We start from the raw sequence: 13,025 nt of genomic DNA on the forward strand, positions 1-13,025 counted from the left end.
TTTTCTATATAACTGTCTCAAAAGACAAAAGACAACCTAAAGCTAAATTCTTCTCTGGTTCCTTCTGGAACCTGCTCCAAACTTGCAGTATGTTAGGTCTATTCCTCTTCCCGAATACCACTGTCATAATGTAATATACACATTTCAGGAATTATTAGAGGAATAGTGTTGTTGATGAAATATGAGTTTCCAGTATTTTGATTGAGGGTGCATTTTATTGACTCAAACCAGTTGAACGAGTTCAGGGTTTCTTCTGTTACACACGAAGCCAGCCCAGCAAGCTGTGCCCAGTGGACTAAGTGTTCTGAGCATAGGTTGTAATACTCTCACTCTGTAAGAATATTCATGTTTCCCCTTGGCTCCCTCAGGTAAGTATCTGCCAAATTTATAACAGAAATATTTCTAGTCAGACAGAAATTACTATACAATGTAAGTAAAAGGCAGTGGAGAGGAATTGGAAAAGTGTTGAAGAACACTTGTTGCTTTTCCAGAGGACCCAAGTTCAGTTCGCAGCACACATGTCAACACATCAGGTAGTTCACAAATACTTGTAAATCCAGCGTGGGGTCTCTGATGGCTTTTTCTAGTCTCTGTGGACCCCACACATATGTGGTGGGGTGGTGGTGGTGTTTGTATGCCTGAATTACTTCTCACCTCAAATGGTTTTTGAATGAAACACACACCACACACACACACACACACACACACACACACACACACACACACACACACACTTCAGTTTTTATAATATGCCTTAAGCAGCACAATAGCTGAGCAACTTCCTAACCTCCATGCTGCTAGACTCTACCTCTCACCAGTAATTCTGGGTTACTGCTTACTAACTCCTATGTTCCATCTTGGCTGGTCTTAGCTCTGACTAGTCAGCCCTCTGGGTCATGTTTTCTGGGCCACTCTTCTTGCTTCTCTACTCCACGGCAGGCTCTGGGGATGAATCCTGCATGGTGGATCTCCTCCTTCTTCCTCCTGGTCCCAAGCCCAGGAAATCCTAAAATCCCACCTCTGTCTTTCTTCCCCAGCTATTGGCTGCTGGCATTTTTATTTACTGGGAACCAAACTCAGGACCTCTGGAAAAGCAGCCAGTGCTTTTAACTGCTGAGACATCTCTCTCACCCCATATACATTTTTTTTTTAAATATAGTGGAAGAGAAAGAAAAAATATAATTTACAAGACACCAGTCTATTATTTCTTTAGAATCTCCCAATTTCCCTTTAGCACTCTCTAATTTGTATTTATCAATAAATTCAAACAAATGACAACCGAAATGCAAATAAACAGATAACAACATGTAAACAAAATTGTAGAGGCTTAAGTTGATCTTACCCAGTTAACTGAGTTGATCTCAACAGCAAACTACGACACAATAACATTAGATGAGTAAGATTAAAAGCAGGCCAGGATATTAATTATCCTAAGATTATAAAGAAAAAAGGTCTCTAGTCCGTGCATACATATAGGAAACTCTGCAGCAAGTAATAACAAGAGGGGGATGACAGAAAAATAGCTGACAGCTTTAGATGAAAATCAAAAGTGACTAGAAAAATTGCTACCTATGAAAGTAGATTCCTAAGTCTCTGGAAACGCCTTCAAGTCTGCTCCTTTCTGGGGTGGGTGGGGGGGGGAGGTACTTGAACTTTGTATCATAGTTTTTATTCCAGGCTCATTTCATTTTTAATGCAGGGAGAAAATAGTTTTCATTGTGCTATTGTAAGCATACGTCCACTATCTCATAAACTTTGTGTTGACTTAGGAGTTTGGACTGTAATGAGGTGTAGTGGCAGAATAGAGTTCTGCCCTTGGTTGTATGGAAAAAGGAGCATCTAGATGCCTTGGGAGGCACAGCAGTCCTTGTGCTCCCAGATAAGCAGTAGGAGAACCAAGAATGTTAAACACACAGGATTGTTCCGTCAAAGGGAGGGATGTACAATCTGTTTTTCACCCAAAAGGTTTTGAATAGTTGTAGTTAGTAGCCTGGTGACCTTTGTGCTATCTGCATGGCTGAGACCACACTGAGTCCTCCCCCTAGGTCCTTATCACAAGCTTGCCAATCTATAGAACCTATCTCTATGGAAGGTGTCACATGTAGTCGATTTAAAGAATCCATGTTTATAGAGGGTATCACATGTATTTTTACAAAGAGTTTTAATGGAGCTATGCCTTTTTATTGTACACATGAGATTGAGTTATTTATCACCAGAAAAACATTCATTAAACTACTCAGGTTCAGACTCCTGAAGTTTCAACCAATACTGGCTACTTAGTCATGTTGAACCAAACTACCTTTTTGCCTCTTGTAGTAGCAGAAATAGCCTGCCATCCCTGCAGATGCCAACTAATAGTACCTGTTAACCTAATGGTACAATAGGAAGCATCATAAAATAGGCATTTCTCTTTAAGATAAGAAATTTATGGGCCAACAGAATGGGTCCGTGGATAGAAACACCACCAACTCTAATGATCTGAGTTTAATACCTGGGACACACATGATGGAAGGAGAAAACCAACTCCCTTCAGTTGTCTATTGACCTCCACGTGCACACTATAGCATGTATGTATGTGTGTACTCACATGTGCACACACACTCAAATACATAATTTTTTTTTAAAGAGAGAGCATCTGTAATCGAAGGCATCTTTCTGTCTCCATACATGATATTCCTCCTCAAGCATTCCGAACTAAGGCTGATAAGTCATGCTCAAGTATGCCAGATGCTGTGGTGGTTTGAATATGCTTGGCCCAGGGAGTAACACCATGAGGAGGTGTGGCAATATTGGAGTAGGTGTGGCCTTGTTGGAGGATGTGTGTCACTGTGGGGGTTGGCCCTGAGGTCCTATGCTCAAGTTCTACCCAGTGCAGAAAAGAAAGTTTTCTTCTGACTGGCTGCCTTTCTGGTCAAGATGTAGAACTCCCAGCTCCTTCTCTAGCACCATGTCTGTCTGCATGCTACCATGCTTCCTGCCATGATGATAATGGGCTGAACCTCTGAAACTGTAAGCCAACCCCAATTAAATGTTGTCCTTTATAAGAGTTGTCATGGTCATGGTGTCTTTTCACAGCAATGAAAACCCTGAGATAGATGCTTTTAGATAAACAAAACCATAAATAAATCATGGTTGGAAACATATAAGATTAGGTTTTCCAGAGGATCACCTGCTACCATGTGGCAGCTGGCATGGGCAGGCAGAAGGTACCCACTACTGTGTGGCCTGCCAGCCATGGGTGCCACTACAATGCACAAGGGGAAGTATGTGCTGGAGAGATGGGAGAAAAGAGAAGTGGAATGGTTTGAGCACTATGAAGAGAGGAAGAACTGGAGACACGAGGGAGGTGAGAAACAGCCTGGCGTGAATAGCCTGAGCTGCCACCTGAGCTTGGCTACCTCTGAGAGCCAAGTTGTAGTCCATGGCCTTGCAACAGCAGGGGTTTGTGTTGATGTCCATGGCCCATGTCACCATCAAAGGCCATGCAAACATTCCAAGTCCGTCCTGCTACCTGAGGCCAACTTGATTTCCAGAGTGGGCCTAGCCCCTCACCAGCTGCGGCACTCAGGAGAGCTGCCCCCTCAACCCCCAGATGGCTGTAGCACTCAGGGGAACAGAGGATGGGAGGGATGCTCTCCTCCTCTCCTGCCCCTCACCACCTGCAGGTCATGAGGGTGCTGGTCATGAGGGCTTGAGAGCACGAGAGCTGGCCCCACCCCTTGCCAGCTGTGGCACTTGGATGAACTAGCAGAGGCAGTGCTAGAAACTTGCCCTGATTGTGTAGCTATGTAACCAATTCAGCTACTACCCAGTCCCAGATCCAGGGCTTTGAGTTGGCCCACTCCAACATTTACCCTCATGCACTTGCTGGACTGCATGAAAGGGCCAGCCCTGCAAATCCAAAACTACAGAATCTCCATGACATAGGGCAACAACAGGCTATCCAATGAGGATCCAGTATTGGTAGCGTAGCAGAAGTCAGAGACCTTGAAATAGATCAATGGCTCACTGAAATAAATATTTGCAAGTAAAGATGTTTGGACAAAAGTATATACTGTGTGACACATTCTGACATACTTGAGATGTTTTTTGTTTGTTTTGTTATTGTTTTGTTTTCTTTTGAGGCAGAGAATGCAAGGGTGGAGGATGGATATGAGAGGGGAGGAGATGAGTGGGATTGGGTACAAGATGTGAGATTCACAAAGAATAAATAAATAAAAAGTTTTTTTAAAGTATGATACATATAACTTCTTCTTACAAGAGACAGTGAACAACTACACACTGAACAGCAGCAGGTCTTTTAACCTCTTCAAACAACAGGCACCAAAAAACAATGAACACCTCTGGAAAAATCTAATCTTGTATGTATCCAACCATGATTTATTTTTTCCTCTTTTATGGAAATTTAAAAAACAAATAATTCACTTGGAATGAAATTTAGTAATAAAGACTTTGGTTGCCTGGTATGGAAGAGGCTCTGGTATCAATCCCCAACACCCAGGGTTTCAAACAAACAAATAAGTAAATAAATGAATAGGAAATCACTAACAACAAAAAGATTAGATTTTTCCCTTTGGAAACAAAACCACAAACAAACCAGTACACTATGGTGAAGGACAAACTCAAACGTCCAACTCTTCAGTCCAAACAAATGTATTCTATTTCAAGATGAAAATTCTTTTCTTTGTCTTCAAAAAGTAGATGTAAACACACTAAAATAATATGTGTACATTAGCAATGAGATGGAAAACATTTTATTAAAAACAAATGACACAAATGGAGGTTGATGTGGATCTGAATTCTGCTATCACTCTGCCTCAAAAAATTTGCAGAAACCAAAGAAGCAGCAACCTGCCCTGCCTGTTCCAGAGTGAACAAAGTGATGTCTGGTTTTGTTAAATGGACTCAAGTCCACTTGAGAAATCAAACAAACTTCCTTTTTTTGGACAGCAGCTGTCCAGAAAAAGGTGTACTTGGAAGTTGGGTAAGCTCAATTATTTATGTAACTTTGTTCTGGCTCTGTGTCTATGACACAGAAAGGTACTCTACAGGCTAGCAAGAGAGAAAAGTAAACATCAAGTCAAGCACAAAATCATGGATCTACAGTCTGACTGCCTTCAAAACATGCAAGGTCATGGCAGCACACACTGTGGGAGTAACCAACCAATTTCTGATTTGACTTAGCATTCCACTCAATAGAGTGCATACCTGGCACTGTTAGGGTAACTAAGAACCAGAGTCTAGATAATTCAGAAATCTAGGGTTGAAATCAAATACTACTAGCCTAGAACAAATAACAATAAAATGACTCCTAATGATATGCTGCTACATTCCTAGATAGGTCCCTTATTCAGTCTGCATCAGAAAGGCTTCCTCCTGCAAAAGACAGGAACAAATACAGAGATCTATAGCCAGACATCACACACACACACACACACACACACACACACACACACACACACACACACACAGAGAGAGAGAGAGAGAGAGAGAGAGAGCGAGCTCTAAATGAGACATTACCATCAAATTCTCCCAGAGAGTTCAAAGAACCCCACAGAAGAGGAGCTATAGGGAATGGTGGAGACAGAGGGGACAGAGGACACCAGAAGAACAAGGCTCTCTAAACCAACTGAGCAGAGCTTACAGAGAGTGAAACAGCATTGCAGGACCTACAGAGGACTGCAACAGGTCCTCTGCATATATACTGTAGCTTTCAGTTAAATGCTTTTATGGGTGTCCTGTATAACTCCAAGGTCTAGTGATGGTGGTTCAAAAGCATCCTGGCCTGGTCACAAGGCTGCCAGCCTGTCCAGTGCCTGCTGTAAGGAGGGAGTGACGACTGTGCCCATGCTCAGCTGTTAAGAGCACTGGCTGCTCTTGCAAAGAACCTGGTTCAGTTCCCAGCACCCACATGGCAGCTCATAAACACCTAGAACTGCAGCACTAGGGGATCTAGTGCCCTTTTCTTTTTTTCAGGGCACCCAGACACTCATACACAAAAATAAAAACAAAAATAAATATTTAAAAATAAAAAATGTTCAAAGCCCAGGGTGGGCTCTCAGAACTAGTTCTATGGCCAGATTTAGACACCATTTTCTGCTATGTAATTGCAGAACCTGACTGTCTGTTCTTCCTCAAAAGATTGACAACTAACTAATAGGCTTTGAACAGATTTCTTTTCTGTCTTGAAACAAACCATTTTCTGTGGTTTGTTTCTGCTGCTTGGAACTGAGGACAGTGTTATAGAAAGAGAAAAATCCAAGAATTCCGAGAAGCATGTTGCCTTGGGGTTAGAGAAGGAGGGAATCCAGGCCCTGAAAGCTTTCAGCATCCTGCAGTGAAGTCTGAACAGTCGTCATATACCTTCTTATTAACTTCCGTACTTGGTTCTCAGTGCTTTCATGTGCACGAATACTGGGAAATAGACTATTTCTAAATATATTTAACAGTACATCACCTAAACATTTACATAAGATCTCTTATCACATAAACAGTACTTCATGAACTATGCAAAAATGTAAGCACAATAAGAAACAACTACCTGGGGCTGGAGAGATGGCTCAGTGGTTAAGAGCACTGGCTGCTTTTCCAGAGGTCCTGAGTTCAATTCTTAGCAACCACATGGTGGCTCACAACTATCTGTAATGGGATCTGATGCCCTCTTCTGGAGTGTCTGAAGACAGCTACAGTGTACTTATATACATAAAATAAATAAATCCTTTTAAAAAAATGCCAGGCAATGGTGGCGCACGCATTTAATCCCAGCACTTGGGAGGCAGAGGCAGGTAGATTTCTGAGTTTGGGGCCATCCTGGTCTACAGAGTGAGTTCCAGGATAGCCAGGACTACACAGAGAAACATTGTCTCGAAAAACCAAAAAAAAAAAAAACAGAAAGAAAAAAGAGAGAAAGAGAGAGAGAGAGAGAGAGAGAGAGAGAGAAGAAAAAGAAGAAGGAGGAGGAGGAGGAGGAGGGAAGGAAGGAAGGAAGGAAGGAAGGAGAGAGAGAGAGAGAGAGAGAGAGAAAGAGAGAGAGAGAAAGAAAGAAAGAAAGAAAGAAAGAAAGAAAGAAAGAAAGAAAGAAAGAAAGAAAGAAAGAAAGAGAGAAAGAGAGAAAGAAAGAAAGACTGACCTGGGTTTAATTTCATGACATATATCTACTTGTACTTTTTTTTGTTTTGTGGTTTTGTGTGTTTGTTTGTTTGTTTGTTTTGTTTTTCTTTGTCAAGACAGGGTTTCTTTGTGTAGTCCTGGCTGTCCTGAAACTTGCTCTATATACCAGGCTGGCCTTGAACTTATAGAGAGCCACTTGCCTCTGCCTCCCTACTTGTACGTGTTTTAAATGAAAAAACTACTTATTTGATAAGCTTTGAATTCAGCAAGAGTTTCTGGCTTTTGTCATATTTCTTACTTATGCTAAGGTAAGTTAAAAGGCTTTCCTAGATTCTCAGAAGGCAGAACTAACTTGCACACAGCAACATGATTAAATGTTACAGAACAGGACATTACTTACATTTGTATGTATACAGCTATTCAATAAAGCAATAATGTGTTTGCAAAGCAGCCTCTGGTTACCTGAGACAGATCAAATGCATGTCTGGATTCTTTAGGGCATGGGATCCTTTTTCAGTGGAGAGTTTTTATTATTGTAAGTTTATTTTCAGATGCTATCATATACATATAGTAAATACTGTGGATTTTAGGACTAGCCTGTTTAACCATCTAATTGAAATAAAAACCAACAGTTAAGCAATTCTTTTTCTTCAGATTAAAGATACCATTTTCCTTCTTAAAGTTTGTGATAACAAACTCTAGGTGTGACTCCAGTCACAGAATGAAGAAGAATAAAATCTGTAAACTTCCCGTAAAGTGTGAGTTTCTAATGAAACCCTGTGTTGATCAGCATCCCAATGATGACCATGCTCTGTCTCGATTCTCTCAAAGAAACTATTTTGCCACTAAAGTCTATTCCTTGCTTTAGATGGCCACTTAGTATGACTTGGATATAGACAGTGTTTTAGGGGTTTTATTGTTGTGATAAGCACAATGACCAAAGGCAACTTGCAGGGTAAAGAGTTTATTTCAGCTTATCCTTTGACATCACAGTCCATCACTGCAGGATATAATCCAATAGTCTCTGTTCTTGTATAACCAACCCAAGTGTGATACTACCTCCTGTGGGATGGGTCCTCCTACACCAATTATCAATCAAAAGCATGCCCCGCAGGCTTGCCCACAAGCTAGTCTGATAGGGTAATGTTCTCATTTGAGGATCCCTCTTTCCAGATAATTTTACCTTGTGTCAAGTTAACATAAAACGAGCCAGTACAGATGCTTCCTCATCATTCTTATTATTACTTAGAATTTCCTCCTCATCACACCACTGCTCCTAATCCTTATGACCCAGGAAGTGACCGCTCCATTCTGTACAGATATTTAAGAACCAACCCTTAGACTTTCTGGTCTATGGTGAGTCCTGTGGTGATGGGATGGGGCAGATGGCAAGGAATGAGGCAAGAAAGAGAGATGGAAGGGCAGGGGATGGGGGAATAGTGCATTTGTATCTTACTGCCCTTTACAGGCATGAAGCCTGCATAAGACCATGTGTACACTGGAGGGACCACAAGACAAGGAAGGCTGGTGAGATGGTGCAGTGGTTAAGAATGTGTACTACTCCTGTAGATGGCCTAGGTTAGGTTCTCAGTGTTCATGCAAGGCAGTTGACAACTGTCTCTAACTCCAGATCTTAGGGAATCCAATGGTCCTGGCCTCTGCTGGTAATTGCACTCATACACATGTACACGCATACATATAATTAAAAATAAATCTTTAGGGGGCTGAAAAGATGGCTCAGAGGTTAATAGAATTCACTGCTTACAGATGATGACCTGAGTTTGATTCTCAGAACCCACATCCAGTGTCTTACAATCACCTGTAACTCGGGCACCAACATCCTTTTCTGTGCTCACACACATAGAGTAAAATAAGTAAATCTAAAAATTAAAAAAAAGCCCTCTTTATTATATTCTTTTTGGTAGGATCTTGCTATATTACCTAAGTTGCCCTCAAACTTACAATAGTCCTGTCTCTGCCTCACAAGTGCTGGGATTATAGGTATGCATCAATCACACCAGCCTATGAAAAGCTTTTCTAAGTTATGAAATTACTTAGCTGAACCATTTACAACTTCCCTCCAAATGAGAGAGATATCTTGGACAAACATTATTTTATCATACCTTAACAAAGCATTTGAGAGTTGAACAGAAAGATATTCCAACATCCGACAGACTCCAGCTGTTCCTCAGGGAAGCTCCAGCGTACATCAGCTCAAGGTACCACCTGGCTTGTTTGTCTTCAGAAAGAGGAATGTGGAAATAATCCTTAAAGAGCAACGACATCTCATGAAAACAGCCTGTCTCTTCATTAGCAGACAGTGCTCCCTCTGTCTTTTCTCTCCTCCCCTCTCTTCCTCCCTTCTTCCCTCCCTTCCCAGATGGTATTTATAATTGCTTTAGAACCAAGGGAAGGAAGACTGGATAGGGTTCTTAACTATGGTTCTACTGTTCCCATTAGCTTATAAATAGATTTTAGATAAAGAAAAGCACTTCACTTTCATTTTTAAAATGTATTATTTGCATTTTATGTGTGTGAGTGCTTTGCTTGCATGTTTGTCTGTCTACCACATGTGTGCTTGGAACTTGGAGAGGCTAGAAATGGGCATTGGAGAGCCTGAAACTGGAATTACAGCTCTCATGTGAGTATTGGGAATTGAACTCAGGTCCTCTGAAAGAACAGCCATTGCTTAACCACTAAACTGTCTCTCCAATTCACAAACTCAGGTCATCTGTAAGCAGTATATTCTATCCTACAGCTTTATTTTTGTTAACTCTAAGTGAAATTGAGATTTCCCCTATTTAATTTTGTTTAATTAAGTCACTATCTGTAGCTATGTCTTTGTTGCTAATTGTAAATTACATTTACTTGCATTTTATGTTATGACTGTTACAGATATTTCAGGATATCATGTATACTTATCACTAATTTGAAAGTATACTAGTTGTTAAGTGCATTGTTAGAACCTGTTAGCTAATGTTAATAAAACCTCATATCGTTGTATTATAAACTTGATTTTTATTATTTGAAGATTATATTTAAATCCAATTCACTTTTTTCTTGATTTCTTTGAGAGAATCTCTTACTCTGTAGCCCAGGCTGGCCCCAATCTCTCATCCCTCCTGCTTTAGAGTCCACAGTGCTAAGATTATAAGCGTACATCACCCTGCCCTCCATGGTTCTCTCTCTCTTTCTCTTCTCTGTCTCTCTGTCTCTGTCTCTCTCTGTGTATGTGTGTATTTTATGAGGTTCTATTTTTATCTTTCATATTTTATGCATTTAACAACATTCTGAGAGACTTTATCATTCTTCCACATAGATCCATGACACATATTGGGTATTATCTCCTGTGTGAGATCTAGATTGCAATAATCTACCAAATGCTAACAATCCTCAGGAAATACTCAATAAAGCTGGGCATGGCGACACATGCCGTTAATCCCAGCACTTAAGAGGCAGAGGCAGGCACTGTGAGTTTAAGGCAAGCCTGGTCTACCTTCAGAGCTATATAGTAAGACCTCATCTATGTTTTCTTTTTTCTTTTTTAAATTGTTTTTATTTTTTATTTTTATAATTTTTATTTTTTTTTGTGAGACCTCATCTTAACAAAATAAAACAAAGCAAAAAAAAAGATATATTTCTTAATAAATGAGAATGACCACATCTAAATTAAATATTTCATGACTGCTTCTTATTCTGGCAGTGTGATCTGATGCCCTCCCTGAGTCTTCTCTGAATACCAAATAAAATCGATGCCCACAGGTTCACTGATATCTTCTGTGTCTCCAAAATCCTTCTTCTTATCTGTTTGCTTGCCAAACAAAGCATTTGTCAGACGACTGGGACACTTTGTAGGTGCTAAAGTTAGTGTTACTTTTTTGTCTTTTTATGAATATTGCAGTAAGCTATCTGGTCCAGGCACAACCCATGAATTCACTAAAGAGAAGTGAAACTTAACAACTGCTCCCCCACCCTCCATCAAGAATTTACTGCCTCAGTTTGTTTTCTTATCTAAGATCCCCAAATATACCATTCTTATCAACCTAGTATGCAAACAAATAGTAGTATTTTCTAAAACCTCTTTGTTCCTTGTGTGAAAAATGTACCCAGTCATATGTCTATCATCTGTAGATCTTCAACTGTAAGGCACAATTAAACCCAAATACCTCTTAGTGACCCTTGAGCAAACACATACCTTTACCATTTGCTTGATGGCTCCCACCGATGTCTGTGCTTCAACATCGAACGCTTCAAAAGATCCTTCAAAAGCTATGAAAATCCTCATTGTGCAGTTATCGTCTCAAAAACAAGTCAAGCAAAACCCGTTTTTAAAGATAGCTGGAAAAATTTTCCAATTCACAATTGAGGACAAAATTGATGGCCAGAGGCAGCTGTCATTGTCTATTCTCCACAGTGACTTAAAAGACCATAAAGAGACACATCCAAGGTTGGTATCCCAGTATGGGACAGCCTAGATGGTGGCCCTGTTGGAGGAAATGTTTCTCTCAACACAATCACGATAGCCACCTGGTTCTCAGATTACAGAAACCAGTTCACCTGACAATGGCAGAGGCAAGTGTGAGCAGGCTTCTGACATGTAGAGCAAAGATCCAACACATAAGTAACACTTGGTGTTGTAATTGCCATCTCCTGACTTTTGAATTTATCACTCAAGAAAAGCTGGTCAAAGAATTCATCAGAATCCAGGCTTCATTAGGGTGCACGGGTGTACAGCAAAGCAAAGGAACTTGATTCTGTTTAATGATGTGGTCCTGAAAATTCTCTGTAAATGTCTGCATGGAAGCATTCTAGTTTCCATAACAACTTTGTGTACTTGTTCTCTGGCAGTGTGTCCAATCCTGCCATGAGTTTACAGAACAATACCCATTTGTACCAGGGGAACGAAAGTGGCCTTTCCCTTCCCATCCTTGCATAATAAAATTTGCTGCATAGCAACACAATATAATTGATATTTCTTTTAGTCTTTGTGCTACTAAGGACAATTTGCTGTTGTGATCTCTTTCTACCCCTCTTGGCATCAGTGGGAGTTCTTTCTTCTTCCTTCCTTTCTTTCTTCCTTCCTTCCTTTCTTTCCTTCCTTCCTCTCTCTCTCCCCCCCCTCATTTTTTTTGGTTTTCTTTTTTTTTCCAGACAGGGTTTTTCTCTGTGTAGCCCTGGCTGTCCTGGAACTCACTTTGTAGACCAGGCTGGCCTAGAACTCAGAAATCTGCCTGCCTCTGCCTCTGCCTCCCAAGTGCTGGGATTAAAGGCATGTGCCACCACTGCCCGGCTCTTTCTTCCTTTCTTAACTGAAAATAGAGTCTTCTCTCATACAATACATCCCAACCACAATTTCCCCTCCCTCCACCCTTCCCAGCTCCTTCCCATCTTCTCCAATAGACCTCCAGGTCCACTCCCCCTCCATTTCCCTTCAGAACCACCACCACCACCACCACCACCACCACCACCACCACCACCACCACCACCATATCTCCAAGAGACAACAGCTAAACAGGAAAAAATAAAACACAATAAGACAAGACAAAAGCTCTCATATCAAGGGTGCACAAGGTAACTTAATAGGAGGAAAAGAGTCAGAAGAGCATACAAGAGAGTAAGAGATACACCCACTCCCACTGTTAGGAGTCCCACAAAGCCACAAAGCTAACAGCCGTAACATAGACACAGAGGACCTGGTGCAGCTCCCTGCAGGCCTCTTGTTGGCCACTTCAGTCTCTGTGAGGCCATGTGGGCCCTGCTTAGTTGATTTGGTAGGCCATGTTCTCCTGCTGTCCTCCATCCGCTTTGACTCATAAAATCTTTCCTCTCTCTCTTCTGTTGGATTCCCCTATTTCCCAGAGGAGGGACCCAATGGAGACTTCAAATTTAGATACTCTGTGTATCGTCTGCTTGTG

The 13,025-nt window shown here is 41.1% G+C and overlaps 1 protein-coding gene across 1 annotated transcript in view; it reads right to left on the bottom strand.

The window, feature by feature from the left end:
* The window catches only part of Ankub1 (ankyrin repeat and ubiquitin domain containing 1), a 28,976-nt gene extending 17,581 nt beyond the window's left edge, over window positions 1–11,395 (bottom strand). The window contains exons 1-2 of the mRNA XM_028763681.1: window positions 11,306–11,395; window positions 9,234–9,377 (exon numbers count right to left, since the gene is read on the bottom strand). Of these exons, the coding sequence (XP_028619514.1) occupies window positions 9,234–9,377; window positions 11,306–11,395 (234 nt within the window). The remainder of the gene's footprint in view (window positions 1–9,233; window positions 9,378–11,305) is intronic.
* Window positions 11,396–13,025: the final 1,630 nt, after the last annotated feature.

This window comes from Grammomys surdaster, unplaced genomic scaffold (assembly GCF_004785775.1).
Source record: "Grammomys surdaster isolate TR1022 unplaced genomic scaffold, NIH_TR_1.0 139, whole genome shotgun sequence".
NCBI lineage: Eukaryota > Metazoa > Chordata > Mammalia > Rodentia > Muridae > Grammomys > Grammomys surdaster.